Source organism: Oratosquilla oratoria, chromosome 21 (genome assembly GCF_046742065.1).
Source record: "Oratosquilla oratoria isolate Oo_2021 chromosome 21, ASM4674206v1, whole genome shotgun sequence".
Classification (NCBI taxonomy): Eukaryota; Metazoa; Arthropoda; class Malacostraca; order Stomatopoda; family Squillidae; genus Oratosquilla; species Oratosquilla oratoria.
The window spans coordinates 59,965,864-59,988,598 of NC_134797.1; the positions used below are offsets into that span (position 1 = coordinate 59,965,864).

At 40.3% G+C, this 22,735-nt stretch overlaps 1 protein-coding gene and 1 pseudogene across 7 annotated transcripts in view; both read left to right on the forward strand.

The window, feature by feature from the left end:
* Nucleotides 1–22,735, forward strand: part of Daao2 (D-amino acid oxidase 2) — a 168,324-nt gene that overhangs the window by 110,247 nt on the left and 35,342 nt on the right. For 5 of the 7 annotated variants that reach the window (XM_076205048.1, XM_076205052.1, XM_076205051.1 and 2 more), the window contains one exon: nucleotides 15,262–15,363. The exons of 1 other annotated variant lie outside the window; for it this stretch is intronic. In XM_076205048.1, coding sequence (XP_076061163.1) covers nucleotides 15,262–15,363 — 102 coding nt within the window. Of the gene's footprint in view, nucleotides 1–15,261; nucleotides 15,364–15,635; nucleotides 16,102–22,735 lie in introns of those variants that run through there. One more of the 7 variants, XM_076205050.1, reaches the window with a different exon arrangement.
* On the forward strand, nucleotides 16,555–21,414 carry LOC143036973 (uncharacterized; annotated as a pseudogene).

Sequence of the window (22,735 nt, forward strand, 5' to 3'; positions counted from 1 at the left end):
ACATAAGAAACATGGTTAGCAACAGGTTGCTGCGCAGGTTGCACAGACCTCACCTTTACCTTTTCGATACGAGGTTCAAAACTGAATGGAACATTGTTAGCAGGCTGTGAGTTAACTCTGAAATCAGAACAGGGCTTGAAAAACAGGGCTTTCAGGATTCAAGCCTACCAGATCCTTCTGACTAGCGGGAAACATCGACTATACCACCCTGTTGCTCCACATATAGTTGGGTGCGGGGGGTAGCGACTGTACCTTTTAATTGGTCCCAGTCACTGCATGTTTCCCAATCATCGTCGGGTCCTAAGTGCCTAAGTTCGGCTTCGGGCTTCTTCCAAATCCTTTTGCTGTGTCATAAGTTTGAACTTGGCCTGCATTTCAGCCTGCTCTTTCATAAGCTGACCCTCCTGTTCGGCAAACTTGACTCTGATACGAGCGGTCTCCACCTTGGTCGTTGCTTCCTTGCAACACTAACACTGGTGCTACTGGAACGGGACCTGACCTAACCGACCTTCTTGAACTGCCCTTCATGGAAGGGGGTATACAAAACTGAGTGGTCGACGAGGGATAAAGGAACTTGATTGGACTTCGGGTCATCTTGTAAAAACGGTTCAGTGTGGTGTTCCTCTTCCGTGACTTCAACTGAGGAAGAGGAAGTATAATTATGATTACCTGGACGAAAAGATGCCTGAAAATCCCTGTCTTCGTGCTTCACTGATTCAGCACGAGCCAGACTTTCTGAAGTTACGTTCACGCATTAAGAATTCCAGGTACCTTTTTACAGTATCCTGGTACACAGCGTGGGCCTCATACAACCAAGGACCATGATTCGGTTTCTTCCAATAAGGCTTGTACTCCTTCTCTACTCGCCTTTACCCTCTCTTCATGCTGATCAGACGCTCTCTGAAAAGCCTCTTGCCCTTCAGCCGTGAGGACTCTGACCCTACCAGAGACGGGTCCTTCATCTATACTGTGGTTGGAAGACATATTGCCAAGCGAGAGAAACAGTGAGAGACAAGACAGTAATATGATAAAGAAGACAAGGAAAAACTCGAACTTAATCGAAAACACGGAGTACGTTACCACACTCCTAACTATACGACTATTGAGGAACACAACAACATAATAAAACCTACATTTTGATCAATCTAAAAAATCACATTATTCTCATGATAATATTAACATATGAAAGGATTTTAGGCAAGGTAGCTTGCCTTCAAAGGAAAAAAAACACATGCTTAACTGCGACGAGGTGTTATGTAAACACTGTTGGGACTTGGCAACCATACGTTGTTGCCACATCACACTCGCGCGCCGATGCGATCACTAAGACGACACAAGATCACTACACTACACTACACTTAACTTGCGCTACAACACCCAAGCACACACACGCAAACTTATGCCAGCGACACAAGATCACTACACTACACTACACTTAACTTGCGCTACAACACCACAAGCACACACACGCAAACTTATGCCAGGAAGGCGACACATCAAGTTCATGTGGTGACGACGAGGGGAATCTAGACGTGGGCAACGGCGTGCAGGGCGTGGTCTGGCCGAAACCTCATTCCTATGCTTTCTTCATCTGTTCGTTTCTATCGAACAATTTTTTCATTATGGCGGAAGTCGGATGGGACTCCGCAGATGAAATAGACAGTCAGCATCCATAGCGTCCGTGACGTAGACAGACTTGGGACTGAAGGTTATAGAATCACGGGGATATTTGATGCGTATTTAATGCAGATCTGATCCATCGTTCGATAATACGTTGGAATTGATGAAAAACTGTAAAAAGTACTATAATTACTATAGGCTAAAGGCTACACAAGAAGAGGGTATTACAAAGGATGCACTAGAATACTCTAAACCTCAAATACAAAGAGTTTTAAGACTTACATTGTTTGGCTAGGCGTGGGGTGTGTACATCTTTCTAGATCGGGACCAAGACTGGCGCCTAGAGATGACGTGACATCACCCACAGTAACGGTTCTTACACACCTTCTTAAGTCTAATTCTTTAAGTGAACATTGTACAAATAATGAGATGCTAATCTTGCAGCACAGCTTGCAGACAACTTACAACGATAGTATTCTTAAGCAGACGAAGCTTCTGCTCGCAGCATACTTAAATTAAACATTACGAAAAACAAACTTGGAAACCTCTTCCGAGGGGGGGGAAACGAGCCTTACGACAAAAAGATATGTAAACATGGGGATACACGAACATATAAAAAAGCCCCGTTACCTCTTGTAATGGCACAAGTGATAATCTTTATGTTGATTTTTAATGTGCGGGAAAGAACTAAGGCTTAAACCTGTGTTGTCAAAGGGAAATGAAGTAAATGCTCATCAGTATTATTTTAGGGTTCTAATATATTTGTATTTAGAATTAGGTGATTTGTTAAAGTATCATTGGACCAACCAAGTTGACAAAACTAATAATTTTATGAAATGTTGAGCATTTATCATGTATTATATGAAGATTACAATGGGGTATTGGCTGCATGTTACTGTGGCAAAGTGGCATGCAGTTAATACTTTAGGGTCTATATGGGGCGCCCCTACAGACCAGAACCACACATCATTTTGGCTGTGATAGAGGAAAACTCTGTTCATAGAGAAATGATAACACTTTTATACTACGACTGTCCCTCCATTATGCTGCCCCCAACCCCTTGTTACTGTCCTGTACAATTTCTCTGAATATTCATTTCCTTTTTCACCTACCTACCCTGTGGTGGGGGAAAAGAATACTGCCACCAAGTATTTCCACTTGGATCGTAAGAGGCGAGAAGAAAGGGATGGTGATTGGGACTAGGCATCCTTCTCCTTGTAGCCCCACAGGAGACATTCCTAAAAGAAAAAGCAAAGGCATAAGAGGGTCTGGGAGTTTTCTGACCAGCACCCTAAGGTTTGGGTCTTTTAATGGGCATGGATGTGGTACAGATGAGAGTAAAAGGGAAGAGATAGGTAGTATGTTTGTGAGAAGAAAGATGGATGTGTTGGCTTTGAGTGAAACTAAGCTGAAAGGGAAGGGCAAGTGTAAGTTTGGGAGTGTAAGTGGGAGGTTATCAGGAGTGAAGAGAGGGCGAGGGAGGGAAGGGGTGGCTATACTAGTAAGTGAAGAGATAGGTAAACGTGTAGTGGAGTGGAAGGAGGTTTCCTCAAGGATAATGTGGATGAAGGTGAAACTGGGAAAGGAGATGTGGGTCTTTGTAAGTGCATATGGGCCTGGCAGTGAGAAGAGCGTAGAAGAAAGGGAGGCTTTTTGGATAGATTTAAATGAGTGCATAGAGGATTTAGGAAGAAATATCAATGTAATAGTACTGGGAGACCTTAATGCTAGGGTAGGAAATGATCCAATTGATGGAGTGGTTGGGAAATGTGGAGTTCCAGGAAAGAATCGTAGTGGAGAGTTGATGGTGGAAATGTGTCTAGAAAGAGAATTGATAATAGCAAATACAGTGTTTCGGAAGAAAGTCAAGCATAAGTACACATGGGAGAGGGTGGAGGAGGGAAGGGTGGTAGATAGAGCGTTAATGGACTATGTAGTGGTAAATAGAATTATGATAGGAATAGTTAAGGATGTACATGTGCTAAGGGGAGAGGGTGGGGGAATATCAGATCATTTTTTGGTGGAAGGTAAGTTGAGAGTGGAGGATAGATGGAGGAAGAGGAAAGGGACAAAAGGTAGGGAGGTGCTTAGAGTGAACTCCTTGAATGAAAAGGAAAAGGAGGAGTACAAGAAGAAGCTGAGGGAGGAGTGGGAGGGAGTGAAGGATAGAGTAGAGCTAGGTGTGGAGGAGGAATGGGGATGGTTCAAGGAGGGAGTCACAAAGAGTGCAAAGATGGTGTGTGGAACAAGAAGGACAGGAGGAAATAGAAGGAAGGGTAGTGAATAGTGGGATGAGGAAACAAAGAAGGTTGTAGAAGAGAAGAAGCGAGCTTTCACAGATTGGTTACAAAATAGGACGAGGGAGTCATATGAAAGGTACAAAGAAAAGAAAAGAGAAGTAAAGCAAAAGGTAAAAGAGGCAAAGAGGAGAGCAGATGTGAAATGGGGTAAGAGTATGACAGAAAATTTTGAAAGTAATAAAAAGATGTTTTGGAAAGAAATTAAGAGAGGAAGAGGAGGCAAATCAAGTAGAGAAGAAAAGGTAAACGGTGCAGATGGAGAGATGATAATGGAAGAGAAGGCAGTAAGGGGAAGATGGGGAGAATATTTTAGGGAGTTGCTAAATGTGAAGGAGGATAGGGAGGGAAAGATAACTGCAGTGGGAAATGCTAAGAAAATGACCGTGATGAGTGAGGAAAATGGAGGAGAAATAAGGAAGGATGAAGTGAAGACAGTTGTTAAGATGATGAAAGCAGGTAAGGCACCTGGTCTGGATGGATGCCATGCAGAATGTCTATAAAAAGGAGGTACAGTGATGGTGGACTGGCTGGTGAGGTTATTTAATGTTTGCTGGAGAGAGGGTAGAGTGCCGGAGGACTGGAGGAGTGCCTGTATAGTTCCACTTTACAAGGGAAAAGGGGACAAGTGTGAATGTAGTAGTTTCAGAGGGATTAGCTTGTTAAGTGTAGTTGGGAAGGCTTATGGGAGGATCTTGATTGAGAGGATTAGGAGAGGAACAGAAGGAGTAATTGGTGAGGAACAGTGTGGATTTAGGACAAGTAGAGGTTGTGTAGATCAGATTTTTGTGGTAAGACAGATATGTGAGAAAGCTATAGGAAAGGGGAAGGATGTTTTTTGGGCCTTTATGGACCTGGAAAAGGCTTATGACAGGGTAGACAGAAAGGCACTATGGGAGGTTTTGCGGATATACGGGATAGGAGGAAAGCTTCTTGGAGCTGTCAAGAGTTTTTATGAGAGTAGTAGAGCTTGTGTCAGGATTAGAAATGGAGAGAGTGAGTGGTTTGAAGTAAAGGTGGGACTTCGTCAAGGATGCATTATGTCGCCCTGGCTGTTCAACTTATACATGGATGGGGTAGTGAGAGAGGTAAATGCAAGGGTAGTGGGTCAGGGATTGGAGATGGTTAAAGAAAATGGAGAAAAGTGGGAGGTGAGCCAGCTGTTGTTTGCTGACGACACTGCACTTGTGGCAGGATCGGAGGAGGGATTGAGGAAGTTGGTGACAGAGTTTGGGAGAGTGTGTGATAGAAGAAAACTGAAGATAAATGTGGGTAAAAGTAAGGTGATGAGATGTACAAGGGGTGAAAGTGGCAGTAGTCTGGAAGTGAGCATTAAGGGAGAGCGACTGGAGGAAGTGGATAGTTTTAGATACTTAGGTGCAAATGTGGCAGGGAAAGGTGGAGTGAAGGTGGAGGTAGAATGTAGATTGAGAGAAGCGAGTAAATGCCTTGGTGGATTAAAAAGTGTAATGAGGAATAGACATTTGGGAATGGATACTAAGAGGAGACTATATGAAGGAGTGATTGTGCCAACAGCACTGTATGGGGGAGAAACATGGAACATAAGAGAGGAAGAGAGAAGGAGTTTGAATGTGTTTGAGATGAGGTGTCTGAGAAGTATGATGGGGGTTACTAGGTAGATAGAGTGAGAAATGAGGAGGTGAGGAGGAGATCAGGGGTGGAAAGGGAGCTGGGAGATAGGGTTGATGAAAGAGTATTTGGATGGTTTGGACACATGGAAAGAATGAGTGAAGAAAGACTAGTAAAAGAGATATGGAAGGCAGATGTGGAGGGAGTGAACATGAGGGGACGTCCTAAGATGAGGTGGATGGATGGGGTGAAGGGGGCTTTGGGGAAGAGGGGAATGTCTGTTGAGGAAGGAGGGGAGAGGACAGAAGACAGGGGTGAATGGAGAATGGTTGTATATGGATGATGTTGTGATGCATGAGGTGGAATGGGTGGGGGGATGGGGGGTGAGGTAGTATGTGTGAGCAAATTCTGACGCAGCCCGAAGGGATTTCTCCCCATCTTCGCCTTTATGCATGGGGGGACGGAGAGGGGGGTTCGCTGATTTAATGAAGCGGCCTTGCTGTGGATGTGCTGTGTCTTGCGACACTGCTTCTGACCCAGGGCAGTGGACAAGGTGCAGGGATGACCCGTCATCCAGGAGGTGCTCAGATGAGAGGGAGGGTGGAGAGGTGTGGAGTGTATTCAGGGATGGAATGGGTGGGAATGATTTTATGCCTTTTCCTTTTTGGCTACCTCCCTTGTAAGGGGGAAAAAACCTTGGTATATATATGTATGTATGTTTTTTTCCAAATGCTTTACCCATCTAGTTTTGATAAGTCTTTCACAGATTTTAGCTATCGTACTTGTAAGAGAAACCGGTCCATAGTTAGTAGGGTCTTCCTTGTTTCCCCCTTTATATATAGGTACTATATTTGCTCTTTTCCAATCTTCTGGAACTTTTCCCTCTTTTATTGAACTGTTTATTAGGCTATGTATTTTGTCTGTTAGTTCATTCCTGCATTCTTTCAAAATCCAGTTTGCCATTTCATCCAGTCCATGCGATTTTCTAACATCAAGATTACTCAAGTGTTTCATTATTTCATTTCTTGATACTTATATCTCTTTCACAGGGGAACTCTCTCCTCCCATTCGATATCTCTAGGCTGTATGTTCTCCCTTGTAAACACCGATTTAAAATGCTTATTCATAATTTCTGCCATTTCATTTTCCTCTGTGTATTCGACTCCTCCTTGTCGTAGTTTCTCTAATTCTTGTTTGCTTTTCAGTTTTTTGTTTACAAATCTGTAAAATAATTTTGGTTGATCTTTACATTTTTCTATGACATCTTTTTTGTTTTTTTATCTTTTCTTCTCTGTGCACTTTTACATATTCATTTCTATAACTAGTATATATTTTCCATTTTTCAGGTTTTTTGTCTGTTTTTCCATTTTATCCAAGCTTTATCCCTTTTGTCTTTTAATTCCCTACATCTTTTGTTGTACCAGCACTTTACATATTCTTTTTCTTGCTTTTGTCTTGGCACATACTTTTCCACTCCTTTATAAATTTTTGTCAAAATACTCCGTGTCTCTTCTACTGTTGTTTCCTCCTTGTGTATTTTTTTCCAGTCAGCTTTTTGAAAGAATTCTTTCATTTTGTCAAAGTTTGTTTTTTCATACATCAATCTTCCAATTCTATATATATATTTTTTTTCATGTATTTTTCCTCGTTTAGTTCCAGTTCAACCAATATGTGGTCACTTTTACTTATTGGTGTTTTATATTCAATCTTGTCCACTATTTCGGGTTCTGATGTGATTATTAGGTCCAGTCTCGATGGTTCTTCCTCATTTCTGTACCTAGTATTCTCTTGTATACATTGCATCATTGTATATTCAATTATCATATCAAGTAATACATTTCCCCATAGGTCATCTCCACCCTTCACTGTCATCTCTTCCTAGCAGATTTCTGTACAATTAAAGTCACCCATTATAATTATTCGTCCTCCATCTTCCATTATTTTACTTAGTGATATCCTGGTGTCTTCTAACATATTTTTGTGCTCTGTCTCTTCCCACGAAGCCATTTTAGGAGGCACATAATTTACCACAAACTTCCTGCTCTTCTTATCCTTGTCCTCCACTTCCATGGTAATCATCTCTACACTATTCTTTCCATATGTGACATTCCTCACATTTATACCCTTCTTAGTCAGGAACATAACTCCACCCCCTTGTTTTACCTCTCTGTTTCTAATCCAACAATTATATGCACCATGTCCTACACTGTTGGGTGGTAGTGGACCTTTCAATTTTGTCTCTACAATTCCCATAATGTCCGGTTCTTTTTCCTTCAGGTAATCATTCAGTTCGTTCAAGTTTAATCTATCTATATTTGTGTAAGACACTTTTAATTTTCTGCTACTTCCATCATGTTTTCTGTTTCCCTTATGTTTTTCTCTGCTATGAACCATTTCCTCACTTTCATATTCACTACTCTCCAATAGAATTGATCTTTTTCTGTCTCTGTTCTTTTCTCGTTTTTTCCTTAGCTTCTAGTCTTTTTGCTTTCTCATCCTCTCTTTCCTCTTTATTCATTTCTCTTTTTATCCATACCTGTTTAAATTGCTCACTGTCTGCTAGTTTCCCTGTTTTTGCTAAGATATTCTCTGCTGTTGTTTGTGACCTGAATTTAACCTTAATTGGTCTGGTCTTATCAGTATTGTATATCATGACCCCAAAATTTTTCATCTATTTGTTTCCCTATTTCAGGTTCATCTTCTTGAACTACTTCTAATATACTATATACTTTTTCCTTTCCCTCCTTTATTCTTGTAGTCCTAGTTAGGTTATACTTCTCTTCCATCCCTAATATAATTATACATTTCTTTTTATCTGCTAAGTCTCTTACTATATTCTCCTTCTCTCTCATCACTTTAATAACTGTGCCTTCAGTTTGTTCCTTCATCTGTTGTTTCACTATATCTCTAAATTCAATTTTGTTATTCTCCTGAACCTTTTTCCAACCACTTGCTTCTTTTGTTATGGACTCCTTATTTTCTTTATTATTCCTTTTTAATTCCATTTCCTCATTCTCTTCCTTTACTTCTCTTAACTGTCTTTTTAATTCTTCTACTTCTTTAGTTACATTTTGATTCTCTTTTCTTAGTTCTTCCAGTTTATCAACTTTCTTGGCAACTTGAGTTAATTGGTCAAACCTCCTTCCATTCTTTGTTCATTTTTTTAGTTTCTCCTCTAGATTTACTAGTCGGGGGAGGTTGTCCCCTCCTCCCTCTTTAAATCCATAAAAGCAGTTATCATCTCTTTCCATTGTGCTGCTATTATCTATATTTCTGCTCTTCACACCTCTGCTTCCTTGTTGTTCGTCTGTATATTCTGCCCCCCCGTTTGTTTACGCTTCTCCTAAGATCCTGGGCCCATTTGTCCCCTTCCTCATTTCCTTCCATTTTCCTCATTAATCCCTCCCCTTCTCCTTTTTTCTTCACCTTCCCACTACACCACGAGGTTTCCCATTCCCTATTAATACAACACAGGTACTTCCTTGTCATTGTGATCCTCGAAATTTTCAGTCTTCTCTGGAGTTCCAAACTTCGTTGTCACTTCGACCAACGTGTGTGTGTGTGTTTGTATTTATTTACCTAGTTGTATTATACGGGAAGGGAGCTATGCATGCTTGTAGTGACTCATCTTTGTATCCTTCAGCATCAAGTTTGTTCTTAAATTCTTGAATAGTATTTGCACACACTGTTGCCTTATCTAATTTATTCCAGATATCCACCAGTGTGGAAAGCTATTTTTTTTAGATCTCTTCTATAATTATCCTTTATGAATTTCTTTTCATGTGCTATTGTTTTTCCCTTGTCCCACTTTAATAAATCATCTCTATCTTGGACTTCCATTCCTTTCATGATTCTGTAGTCAGTAGATCTCATCTATCTCTTCTTTGTTCCAAAGTTGGTAGTTCCAATTTGGACAATCTTGGTTTGTATTTCAATTTGGAGAGTGTTGGTGCCATCTTTGTCATTGTTCTTTGTATTCTTTCTAATCTCTTTATATTCTTTTTAGTACTGGGTGTCCATAGTGCCACAGCATACTCCAATTTTTGTCTTATCAGTGTAACTAATATTTTCTTGACCATTTCCTCATCCAAATAGTCAAAAGCCACTTTTTTGACTATTTGGATGAGGAAATGGTCAAGAAAATATTAGTGTGTGTATGTGTATTTTGTTTTCAAAGAAAAGTGATGTTTTACGACATTCACTCTTTGGAGGAAATTTCATCACAAAATAATGTACAATGTCTTTCCTACATATAATCAAAACTGTAGGCACTGGATGACCTTAGGGCAGCCAAAGGCAAGTTAAGACACGCTCATTGTCCACCTTTTGCAAAATAGGAATAAGAATATTATGTTCCTCAGTTTGATTCCCTCAAGGGAAAGTAATTTATTCAACCTGTTGTAAAATGAGTCATTTGTTGAGTAACATGTAATTTGTTGGTAGCTATCCTACAGTTTATGAAATAGAGAGTGTATAATATTAGCTGGAAAATAAGCCACACTTGTGGATTTCTGTTTTTTCTCCTAGTATCATGCTTATTTTCTAATTTATGGTTTTAGTTTAGAGAATGTACTTCAAAGCTATTACAAGAACTCTTGTATCTGTGTAGAAAACTGTATTTCTTGACATCTTTTCAGTTGTTTGAATTTTTCAATTTGTCCCCATGACATGATTCCCTTCTATCCCAAACCAGGAGAACTTCTCAGTCAGTTTTATCTACTCCCTTTAATGACCTGAATGTTACTATCAAATCACTTCTTTCTCCTCTTTCTTTCAATGATGACAGATTCCATCCTCTTAATTTGTATGTTTTAGCTACAATTTGGTTGATACTTTGTATCCTCTCAATCTCTCACTTTATGCAAACCACACCACTTCTGCATATTCTAATCTAGGGCAGATCAAGCATTCTATGATTTTTTCATAATTTCCTTGTCCATATAGTAATGGTAAAAACTTGTAAAATAGAATGATACCCCAACTATACACCAAATAAACTAAACAAAATAGTGAGTCCACAGAAGAAGAGAAAGAACTATTTCAACAACTAAATAAAGACATTACAAAACAACACATAGATATACACTTGACCCTTCATTTAACAGACAAATGTGTGCAAGGACTGGTCTGTTCCTGCCAAAGGTAAACAGAATGGACTGGATCAGTAAATAATGGACAAATGACTTGTTGGAAATTTGGTGCAGTATAAATTTACTGGTTTCTTTTATTGATTAGTTTTAATACACACAACAGGTAAATATGAAATAAATGAACAGAAATAAAGTTCTTGGGTGGCATGGTGCATGTACGGGTTGATGTATCACTATAAAATATTGAATAGCAATGGATGAATGACATGGATTGTACAACTGTACACAGCAATGGACAATTGGGGCATCATCCTGCTCTATAACAGATGGGATTTTTTGTTCACTAAGTTGAGGATCTCTGTTGCATTTGGGTCCATTAAATGGAGAGTCAAGTGTACATCCCCAAATACCATCACTAGCTGTCTCAGACCCTCCTCTGACCCAGCCAAACAGTGTCAATATCAAACAACAACTGGCTCATCTCCCACTTCCCTCCAGTCCCTCTAATGATATTTGATCCTCTGGCCATTTTTCTCACATCTACCTCGTGTACCACTGCATCCATGTACACATTGAAGAGCCATGGCAATATAACAGCCATGGCACCACTGCACCTTCATTTCATACCATTCACTCTCACTATTCCCAACCCTAACAAAAGCTCTACTACTCACGTAAAAGCTTTTGAATGTTCATAACAGCTTTCCCCCTATCTGGGCATTTATTTGCAATAGCTCCCACAATGCCTTCCTGTATACTCTGTCATAAGCCTTTTCCAAATCCATAAAGGCCCAAAAAAACATCCTTACCTTTTGCCAGAAACTTCTAGATCTGCTTTACCACAAAAATTTGATCCATGCATCCTAAACCCACACTGTTCCTCACCAATTATTCTCTTTGTTCCAATCCTAATCCTCCCATATATCTTTCCAACTACACTCAACAAACTGATCCCTCTAAAACTACTACATTCACATTTGTCCCCATTTCCTTTGTAAAGCAGGACAATTCAGGCACTCCTTCAGTCCTCCGGAACACTCCACTTTGTAAGACACACATTTAACCTCATCATTTCCAATGCTCCTTCTATCTCATCTTTTCCTATATCCCTGTCAGTTTCTTCTTTCATCACTCCTTTTCCTAGCTCCTTCCACTGCCACAATCAATCAATCCTTAACATCTTCTATATTCAACAATTTTCTAAGATACTCAATCCATCTTACCCTTTCTGCCTTCTTTTCCATTAAATGATTGTACAAGAATTTGCAGGGAAGAATAAAGTAATTTTCAAAGGGGTGCAGTAGATAAATGCATGGGTGAATTGAAACTGTTTTACAGGTTTATAAATGGTAAATTCAGACAGAGAAATAATCACAACGTTAATAGTGGCTGGTGAGGCCTTTGAAGAGGCCTCAGCTCATGCAGAAATAATTATAATGAATGAAAATTTCCGATCGGTCTTCACAAAAGAGAGCAGTCTTTTTAAGAAAAGCAAGGGAAGCAAAACCTGAGGTATAGAAGATATAAATGTAGAAGTCTGGGAAGTACTCAATCTCTTGGGATCATTGGATGTGACAAAAGCTTCAGGACCTGACTGGGTTTCAAACTGGATACTTAAAGAATATAGGGAACTAGTAGCGGACAAGATTCACAATCTTATTACATGTTCACTGAAAGTAGGCATTGTGCTGCTTGATTGAAAAAGGGCAAATGTGGTGCCAGTTCACAAAAGGGGAAATAAGGAGACACCACTAAATTATAGGCCAGCATCACTGACCAACATAATACTGAAATTATGTGAAAGGATTGTGAAAGACCGATGTACCAAATATCTTGAAGAGATGATCATTCTGACAGTCTTTGGCTTCATATCTGGAAGGTTGTGTGTGTCAAACCTTTAAGTTTTTACTCAAGAATGGTTGATGCACTGCAAGAGAAATAGGGCTGGGTGGACTGTGTGTACCTTAACCAAGAGAAGGCATTTGATAAAGTACCTCACCGTCAACTTATGTGGAAATTGGAGCGCATTGGAGGACTGAGACGCAAACTACTAGAATGGATGAAAGATTTTTTGAAGGAAAGATACATGAAGACAGTAATAAAGGATAAGGTTCAGTGCTTGTACCAATAATGTTTCTTGTCTATGTCAATGACATGATGGAAGGAACAACAAGCTTTGCCTATATGTTTACAGATGATACCAAAATCATGAGAATAGTAAAAAATGTGGAGGACAGGAGACTATTGCAAAAAGATTACACCATTTTTGCATGGAACCAGGAATGGGAAATGAAGTTCAATTCCAAAAAATGCAAAGTACAGGAAATGGGCAATAGTGACAAAAGACCATCCTTAAACTATTTCTTGGGAAGTGAACCATTACAAGAGCAAAAGAGAAGAAAGATTTGGTAGTACTGATAAAAGACAACCTGTCACCTGACAGACATATCAACAGGATTGGGGAAGAGATGTATGATGATGAAAAAACTCATCAAAACCTTGATCCACGTCAGTGGTATGGCCCCCACACAGAATAAAGGATTTAAGTAAGATTGAGAGAATACAAAGGGCATCAACAAAACTGGTCCCCAGCCTGGCAGATAAACCATATAGGGAAAGACTAAAAGCACTGGGTCTGCTGACTTTGAAAGATTCAGGAGAAAGAGGCAATATGATTACATTATTCAGGTCACTAAAGGGGATAGATTGCATTGATAGAAGAGATCTCCTGATTAAGGATGGAGGGCTTTAAGAGATCATGGGAGCAAATTAAGAAAGACCACATGTCTAAAGGATGCGAAGAAATACAGTTTTCTAAATAGATGCTTGGAACAGTGTAGGTAATATAACCCAAGTTCAAATAATATAGGAGTTCAAATCTGAATATGCTAATTGGAAATCAAGGATATAGATTAAGTTGGAATTGTAGATGAATTTGAGGCTAGTTATGATAAAAATTAGGGAATAGGAAATGGGTCCCTACAAGCATTGCTCCTTTCCTGATTACTATGATTACATAATTACACCTATTCTTCCTCTACTCCTATCTCCCCTTTCTCCCTCACAACCTCCCACACCTCAGTTTCTCATGATATTCCTACTTTTCCTTCTCATTAAGGATTTGGAGAAGGCTTATGATAGGGTAGATAGGAAGCTACTGTGGGGAGTATTGTAGATATATTGGATATGGGGAATTCTGTTAAGGGCAGTCAAGAGTTTTTATGAGAGTAGTAGAACCTGTGTTAGAATTGGGAGTGGAGAGAGCAAGTACTTTGAGGTAAAGGTGGGGCTGCATCAGGGGTGTGTCATATGTCACCATAGCTATTCAGTGTGTACATGGATGGGGGGTACAGGAGGTAAATATGAGGGTAATGAGCAAGGGATTAGAGATTGTTAAAGATAATGGAGAGAAGTGGGAGGTAAGCTAGCTGTTATTTGTGGACGACACTGCTTATGGCATGGTTAAAGAAGGGACCAAGGCAGTTTATGATGGAGTTTGGGAAGGTATGTGATAGAAGAAAGTTGAGGGTCAATATGGGTAAAAGTAAGGTGATAAGTTGTATAAGGGGAAAGGATGGCAGTAAGTTAGAAGTAAAGTCTCAAAGGAGGGAGGTTGGAGAAAGTGGACAGTTTTAAGTATTTGGGGTTGCATGTGGCAGAAAATGGAGGAGTTGTGGAGGTAAATTATAGATTGAGAGAAACAAGTAAATGCCTTGGGAGATCAAAAAGTGTCATAAGAAATAGGCACCTGGGACTGGATACAAAGAGAAGATTAAATGAGGGGAGCATTGTGCTGACAACACTGTTTGGGGAAGAGACTTGGAATTTAAGAGAGGCAGAAAGGAGGAGTTTAAATGTATATGAGATGAAGTGTCTGAGAAGTATGGTAGGGGTTACTAGGTTGGGTAGAGTGAGATGAGAGGAGGTGAGGAGGAGAGTGGGGATGAAAAGGGAGCTGGTTTATAGGACTAATGAAAGATTATTGGAATGGTTTGGACACATGGAAAGAATGAGTGATGATAGATTAGTTAAGGAGGTGTGGAAAACAGAGGTGGATGGAGTGAACTTGAGGGAACAACCAAAAATGAGATGGATGGATAGGGTGAAAGGGGCTTTGAACAAGACTGGAAAGTCTGTTGAGCAAGGAAGAAAGCAGGAGATGGGGTGAGTGGAGAATGGCTGTGTATTTATATTTTGATGCAGCCCAAAGGTATTTTCTCCCCTTCTCCATTTTTTATGTCTGTTGACCAAGGAAAAGTAAAGCCAGGGGGTAGGGGTGAGTGGAGAATGGTTGTTTATAGATATTTTGACAAAGCTCAAAGAAATTTCTCCCTATATTCTCTTATTTCTGCATGAGGGGACAGAGAGGGGGGATTGCCATGTAAGTGAAGTGGCCCTGCTGTGGAGGTGCTGTGTCTTCCTACAATGCTTCTAACCCAAGTGCAGTGGGCAGGAGACAGGGATGATCCTTCATGTACGAGGAGCTAAGATGGAAAGGAAACAATGGTGGTGGATGGGAATGGAAAAGGTAGGAGTGAATGCTGGCCTTAACTGACTACCTCTTTTTTAAGGGGATAAAAGCCCTTAGTATATAGATACTTGTCACCCATAATTGCATCTTCACCAGCTGTTACAATTATTATTGTAACTCTGCCACCTTGCAGGGCAGCAAGTGGGTGCGGGACTGGGTGGGCCTTCGACCTACTCGTCGTGGAGGAATTCGACTGGAGGAGGATGCCATCACAGTTGAAGGTCGCAAAGTCCCAGTAAGTGTCACAGCTATTGTCAAATTACCATCCCCAAAACACTAACTTAATACCATATCATACTACCATTTTCAGTCCATGAGCCAGACTACCAATGTCATCTTTCCCTTCACATTTTTTGTCAGTAGTGACAATTACTATAATTTTATTTAGTTTTAAGGGCACTTGATTTAATCAGGTTGTTACCTTCTGCAAGGGTACTGGGCAAAACAAATCTGGGTGGTCTCTATTAATTGTTTTATTATTCAATATGCATCATTATTTTGCTTCAGAATGTGGCTGAAAAAAATTTCCTTTGTGGGAGTGGTCACTAGAGGTGACTGTGGTGTGATTGGTAAGCACACTGCCTGAACAGTGGGAGGTCCTGGGTTTGATTCCTGGGTGTGCCATCTTTTCAGCGATGCCCCCTATCACACATGTCACAGTGTGCACATTCCTGGACTGGCAGAGGCCCAGGGAAGGGAGATGTGTGAGTGGTCACTAGAGGTGACTGTGGTGTAACTGGTAAGCACACCTGCCCAAATAGTAGGAGGTCCCAGGTTCAATTCCTGGGTGGTGCCAGCTTTTTAGTGATGCTCCCTACCACATATCCTTATATTAAATTAATTGGCAAAAATCTGCACACCAAAATGGCCCATATTTGTCATTCTAGTGGGCAGTGAGCCAGATTCTGGTAAGTAGCATGAGTTGTGAGAACCATCATATGATGTCATGCATTCCTGACACAACCAATAATATATTTTTTTGTCATTAATCCAATTTGTAGCTACCATTTTAACTTAGTAAATGATATTCATATACATACTGTTTTTTTACACCTATCTATTTATATACCAATTTTATATCAGCAAATCACAATTCTGCTGAGGGTTTGCAAACATATGAGATACGCTTCGCCCAGCCGGTCCAACAGTTGCTTACGCGCTGCCGTTACAAACGGGCGTCAAGATTGTTTACTCTGTCGCACGTAGATTTCAACTGTTCCCTGCTTACTAGTGCTTGACCTGGCATTCGAGTGTTTACGACGCTCAACTTGCAATCTAATATAAGCGTTTACGATGCTCAATTTGCAATCTAATATAAGCGTTTACGACGCTCAATTTGCAATATAATATAAGCGTTTACGACGCTCAATTTGCAATATAATATAAGCGTTTACGACGCTCAATTTGCAATATAATATAAGCGTTTACGACGCTCAATTTGCAATATAATATAAGCGTTTACGACGCTCAATTTGCAATATAATATAAGCGTTTACGACGCTCAATTTGCAATATAATATAAGCGTTTACGACGCTCAATTTGCAATATAATATAAGCGCTTACGACGCTCATTTCATCATCTAATAAGCGTTTCCGACGCTCATTTTATCATTAATAAGCGTTTACGACGCTCATTTTATCATCTAATAAGCGTTTACGACGCTCTCATTTTGAGTTTTAACGAAACTCACTAAATTATCAGGTAAATACGACAACGTACATACGACTCCGTCGGTCACAACCGCTATGTCGTCTTCCGACGAAACGCATACCCATACAAGCAGGAAGTCGGGCGCCTCCTCTCACGGAGGAGAAACAAACCAACATACTCGCAAATACAAGCATAAATCAAGCAGGTCAAGCAACAGTACTTCCCATCGGGATAGAAATACTCGCGTTGGCGCTACGCATCGAAGTCTAAAAGACATGGCAACCCCCCTCCCCCGCCCCCCGACGGCTCCACGTCATGTACTGCTTTCCAAGTACATGACTCCTCAACCCCTTGGCACACAGTACTGCAAGCCATCGCTGAACTGAGGAGTGATATGGATCAACTAAAAGCGTTCAACCCTATGGACAGCGGAGGCTAGGACATAGGGGAGACCAGAGGCCTTACTACGCTCGGCAGGCCTTGGATTTAAAAAACTCCAAAGGCAGGGGATGCAGCACTCCCCGACAATAAACCAGGCAAGTACCAACTTTGTGGCAGGTTCCCTTCACAGATTTGTACATGAGTGGGAAAAAATCACTAGTGATACATATATTCTAGACATAGTCAAACATTGTCACTTGAATATTAATGTCAATGATATCGGTTACCTGTGTTTTGAGAATGTGGAATATAACTTTAGCCTGGCGGAACAAAAAATTAAACAACCACATTCCCTATATCCATATCAAAATGGAGAACTTTGAACTAGCTATCAGACTGATAAATGAAGGGGACTATATGGCATCTGTGGATCTTAAACATGCCTACTACTCTATTAGAATAGTGGAAGAACAGCAAAAATTCCTTTGCTTTCAATGGTATGGCAAAGTCTATCAGTTCACCTGTCTCCCAGATGGAATCTCAGAAGGACCCAGACTTCCTACCAAACTCATGAAACCTATCTTTGCTACTTTAAGAGAAAAAGGCTTCACCATCACCAGCTTTATTGATGACGCTCTCATAAGCAGTGCTTCTCTTTCTGGATGCTATGATTGCATTAATTCTACCATTGAATTACTCACGAAAATGGGCTTCTGTTTTAACATTGCGAAATCTGTGCTAGACAACCAAAAAGGAAGCAGGGCCTGTTACACCCTCTCCAGGTAACTTTTCGGGTTTTCTCCGACGGAAGTAGCGGTGAAGAAGGTGAGTTGCATGAAGATTTCCCTATTGGCAGTATTTTGATGCAGTCCTCTAAGGCTTTCGGCCCAGTTGAAGAAGTCTCCGGACATGTTGCCAAACATGTAGCAGACATGGTCAATCAAATATTTGACCACGGCATGAGGGAGGACACCTATAAAGAAATTGCAGAGGACGAGAGTACCAAGAGGCCCGGTAATTGCCCTGCTTTATCCCCAGTTGAGTGCAATATGCAAAATTTGGAGGCGCTAAAAAAGCAGACTTACGCATGAAGGAAGTCAATAAAGATATAACTAAGACAGCTTCCATCATCATCAAATCACTTTCGGTGCTTGACAAAGTGGCCCAGGATGAAAGTAACGCTGTGGTGGCCCATGAGGTGGGCATGATCGATGGTGCTCTGGCACTGTTAGGTCATGCCAACTACCGTAACAACTTGGTTCGCCGTTTTAACATCAAACGGGAAATAAATCAAAAGTACTCACACCTATGCTCTGACAAAGTGCCCATGTCATGCTTTGTTTGGGGATGACCTCTCGCAATCCGCAAGACAAATTGAAGAGGCGGAAAAACTCAAAAGCAAAATCACAGCCAAATCCCCCTTTCCATCCTGGAAGCCAGGTGCATGGAAGTTTGGAAGTGGGAAGACAAGAACCCACTAAAAGTATCGAATACCTTGGCAATGTCATTGACTTGGACAAAAAGATTGTTACCTTACCAATACGTAGGAAAGAAAGAATTCTACTTGGATGTAAACAACTAATAGCTAGACAAGTGACAAAATCAGAGAAGTAGCCAGGGTGATCGGGCTTCTAGTTGCTGCCTTCCCAGCTGTGGAACTTGGAAAGTTACACTATTGTCACCTTGAATCGGCAAAGATTACAGCATTGCGAAGGAGTTATGGGAACTTTGAGGATAAAATGTTGAGCACCAACGAAATGAAAACGGACCTGACTTGATGGATCAAACATGTTGAGACCCAACATAGGTGAATAATTCACCCAACTCCTGAAATTGTCTTATACTCAGATGCTTCAGACTTAGGTTGGGGTGGCTGCATAAATCATCAGTCAGTCAATGGAAGATGGACGTCAGAGGAAAAGAAGCTTCACATTAATACCCGGGAACTCATAGCTGTGCTCCTTACATTAAAATCTTTTGCAAATGAGGTCAGAGGAAAGCACATCAAAGTTTTCTGTGACAACACCACAGCAGTTAACTACATCAGTGAAATGGGAGGCACTAAATCGGTAGCATGTAACAATGTCTCCTCTGATATTTGGAACTGGTCTCTAAACAATGATGCCTGGATCACATGTTCCTACATTCCTGGGAGTGATAATACTTTAGCTGATACAGCATCCAGGAACTTCAATGACAGACATGAATGGAAGTTGGATGAGAAAATTTTTAAGAATTTAAGCATCATTTTTGGCACACCCAACATTGATCTTTTGCATCTAGGTTGAAAAAAGAAGAGCCCCAGTTTTGCTCCTGGAGGCCAGACCCAGAATCAAATTATTGTGATGCATTCAACCTTAATTGGGCAACATTAGGTTTCATCTGCATTTTCCCCCCTTTCTCCCTGATTGCTAGATGCCTGCAGAAGTTAAGAGCAGAAGGGGCCAGAGGTTGGATGATCGTTCCATTTTGGACATCACAGCCCTGGATGGGAGCACTACTCAGGCTGCTCGTAGAAGATCCAAGAATCATAATGAGGAGAAAGAAAGTGCTGGTGTGGCCCCTGTCAACGGAAGAACATCCCATCATGTCCCATACCAGATTGATGGCCTGTCTACTTTCCGGGAAAGCCTGCGAGAATGAGGCATATCTGAAAAAGGTACGGACCTTATCTTGGCATCATGGAAACCCGGAACTAGCAAACAATACAGATCACATATCAACAGGTGGGCACAATTTTGTCATAGACGGGACATCAATCCCACTACTCCCATTGTAACTGACGTCATAAACTTCTTAACAGAAACTTTCCACAGAGGTGTGGGTTACAACAGTATTAACACGGCAAGGGGGGCCCTATCCTCGCTGGGGATAGTTGTGGACGGATGCAGGGCAGGCAACCATCCCCTAGTCATCAGGTTAATGAGGGGAGTTTTCAACCTGAGGCCTTCAATGCCTAGATATAAGGACACCTGGGATGTCAAACCTGTATTAACAAAACTGAAACAGTTGGAACCCTTACAGTCTCTCCCACTGAAAGAACTTACACTCAAACTAGTAATGCTGATGGCACTTACACAAGCTGCCAGAGTTCAGACCCTACACTTACTAGTACTCAAGAATATGAGCATATAGGAAGAAGCTATTTCAGTCTGGTTAGGGGACAACATTAAACAATGTCGCCCTGGATTTAACATTCAGTCTGTGAAATTCTTTCCCTACACTAAGGACGAAAGTTTGTGTGTGCAGGACTTTGCACACACATCTGGAAAAAATGAAACACCTCCGAGATGAGACAGGGAAGAAGGATGGAAGACTCCTCATAAGCTTCATCAAACCGCACAAGCTGGTATCAAGAGACACAATTGCAAGATGGATCAAGCATGTACTTACTATCTCTGGAATTGACTCTACCAAATACACAGCGAGCAGTGTCCGCTCGGCTGCTGCCTCTCAAGCTAGATCCATGTCCGTACCTATACACCACATCATGTCCAAAGCTGGATGGTCAAGAGAATCGACCTTTGCCAAACACTACAACAAGGAAATTGTACAGGAGGGAGACCCATTCCAAAATGCAGTACTGGATTAGCTTGGGCACACTAAATTTGAAATGGAAGAATTGGGGAACGGCCCCAACTTCACCTGCCTAAGAACTTCTGATGCACGACACCCACATGTCTTCAAAATATCATATGTTTGCAAACCCTCAGCAGAATTGTGATTTGCTGATATAAAATTACTGAAGTACATGAGACTTACCGTAGGTTAGTTGAGATGTGCTTCTGGTTTTATGAAGCAAATCAATTCTGCTGAAGGGTAAACATTCATATGCCCTCCTCTCCTCCCCTTACACATAACCAACTGGGAATCTCTCCATTACAAAACAATCAAGTTCCAGGTTATCATGTGGGTGCTCGTATTATTCAAAGACTGTTGGACCGGCTGGGCGAAGCGTATCTCATATGAATGCTTACCCTTCAGCAGAATTGATTTGCTTCATAAAACCAGAAGCACATCTCAACTAACCTACGGTAAGTCTCATGTACAGTAAAACCCCGATTATCCGAAAGCGGATTATCCGAAAAACGGGATTATCCGAAATTGATTTGGATAATGCAATTAATTTTTTTTCTATACTAAAACGTTATAAAACATAAAAAATATGAAAATAAATAAAAGTAACTACATATGTACTATATTAACACATTTAAAATTGATAAGAACAGTTAAAATGAATATGTATTAAGCATACTACTTTGTTTATGTGTATTTACCTAGTTGTATTTACCTAGTTGTATTTTACGGGAAGGGGAGCTATGCTCGTGGGGTCCCGTCTTCATATCTCATTTTATCTAAACTATTTTTAAATTCATGTATTGTTTTTGCACACACCACTTTCTCATCTAACTTGTTCCAACTGTCTATTACTCTGTGAGGAAAGCTGTTCTTTTTCAAATCTCTTCTATAGCTGTCTTTTTTTATTTTCTTTCCGTATCCTCTTGTATTTCTGTCATCCCATTTGATCAGATTTTCTCTATCAGTAATTTCCATGCCTTTCATGATTCTGTAAATAGCTATCAAATCTCCTCTCTCTCTTCTTTGCTCTAGTGTCTGTAGTTCAAGTTTTTCTAGTCTCTCTTCATATGATAGTTTTGAGAGTGTTGGTGCCAATTTTGTAATTGCTCTTTGTATTCTTTCAAGTTTTCTTATACATTTTTTTGTACTTGGTGACCATATCGTTGCTGCATATTCCAATCTTGGTTTTATCAGGGTGATTAGGATTTTCTTCACCATTTCTTCATCCAGGTATGTAAATGCAACTTTGATTGTTCTTATTAGATTATAAGTTTCTCCAAAAATCTTATTTATATGTTTCTCAGGTGACATATTATTCATAACAATGACTCCCAGGTCCTTCTCATTTTCTACTTTTTTTATTCCTTCTTCTCCCAAATTATATGATCCTATTATTCTGTTTTTGCTTTTTCCAAATTCCATTATACTACATTTTTTTGTATTGAACTCCATCTCCCACTTCCTACTCCATTCCTGTACTTTATTTAGATCTCTCTGTAGTGATTCACAATCTTCTTCTGTTTTCACTCTTTTTAGTAGTTTTGCATCATCTGCAAAGAAGCTCATATAGCTTTCAATTCCTTCATCCATATCATTAATATATATAGCAAACATTATTGGGGCCAGTACTGTTCCCTGCGGAACACCGCTTATTACTTTATCCCATTTTGAGTGCTGGTCTCTTATCACTACTCTCATTTTTCTTTCTTGCAAAAAGTCTTCCATCCAATTTAGTAGTTTGCCCTGTATTCCTCCTTCAATTTCTAATTTCTTAAGCAACTTCTTATGTGGTACTTTGTCAAACGCTTTCTTTAGGTCTAGAAATGCACAGTCCGCCCATCCATCTCTTTCTTGTATTATATCTATTAGCCTTGAATAGAAACATATTAAATTGGTGACGCATGATTGTCCTTGTCTGAATCCAAATTGCCTTGGATTTAACACTTTGTTTTTTTCTAAATATTTTACCCATCTACTTTTGATAATTCTTTCACA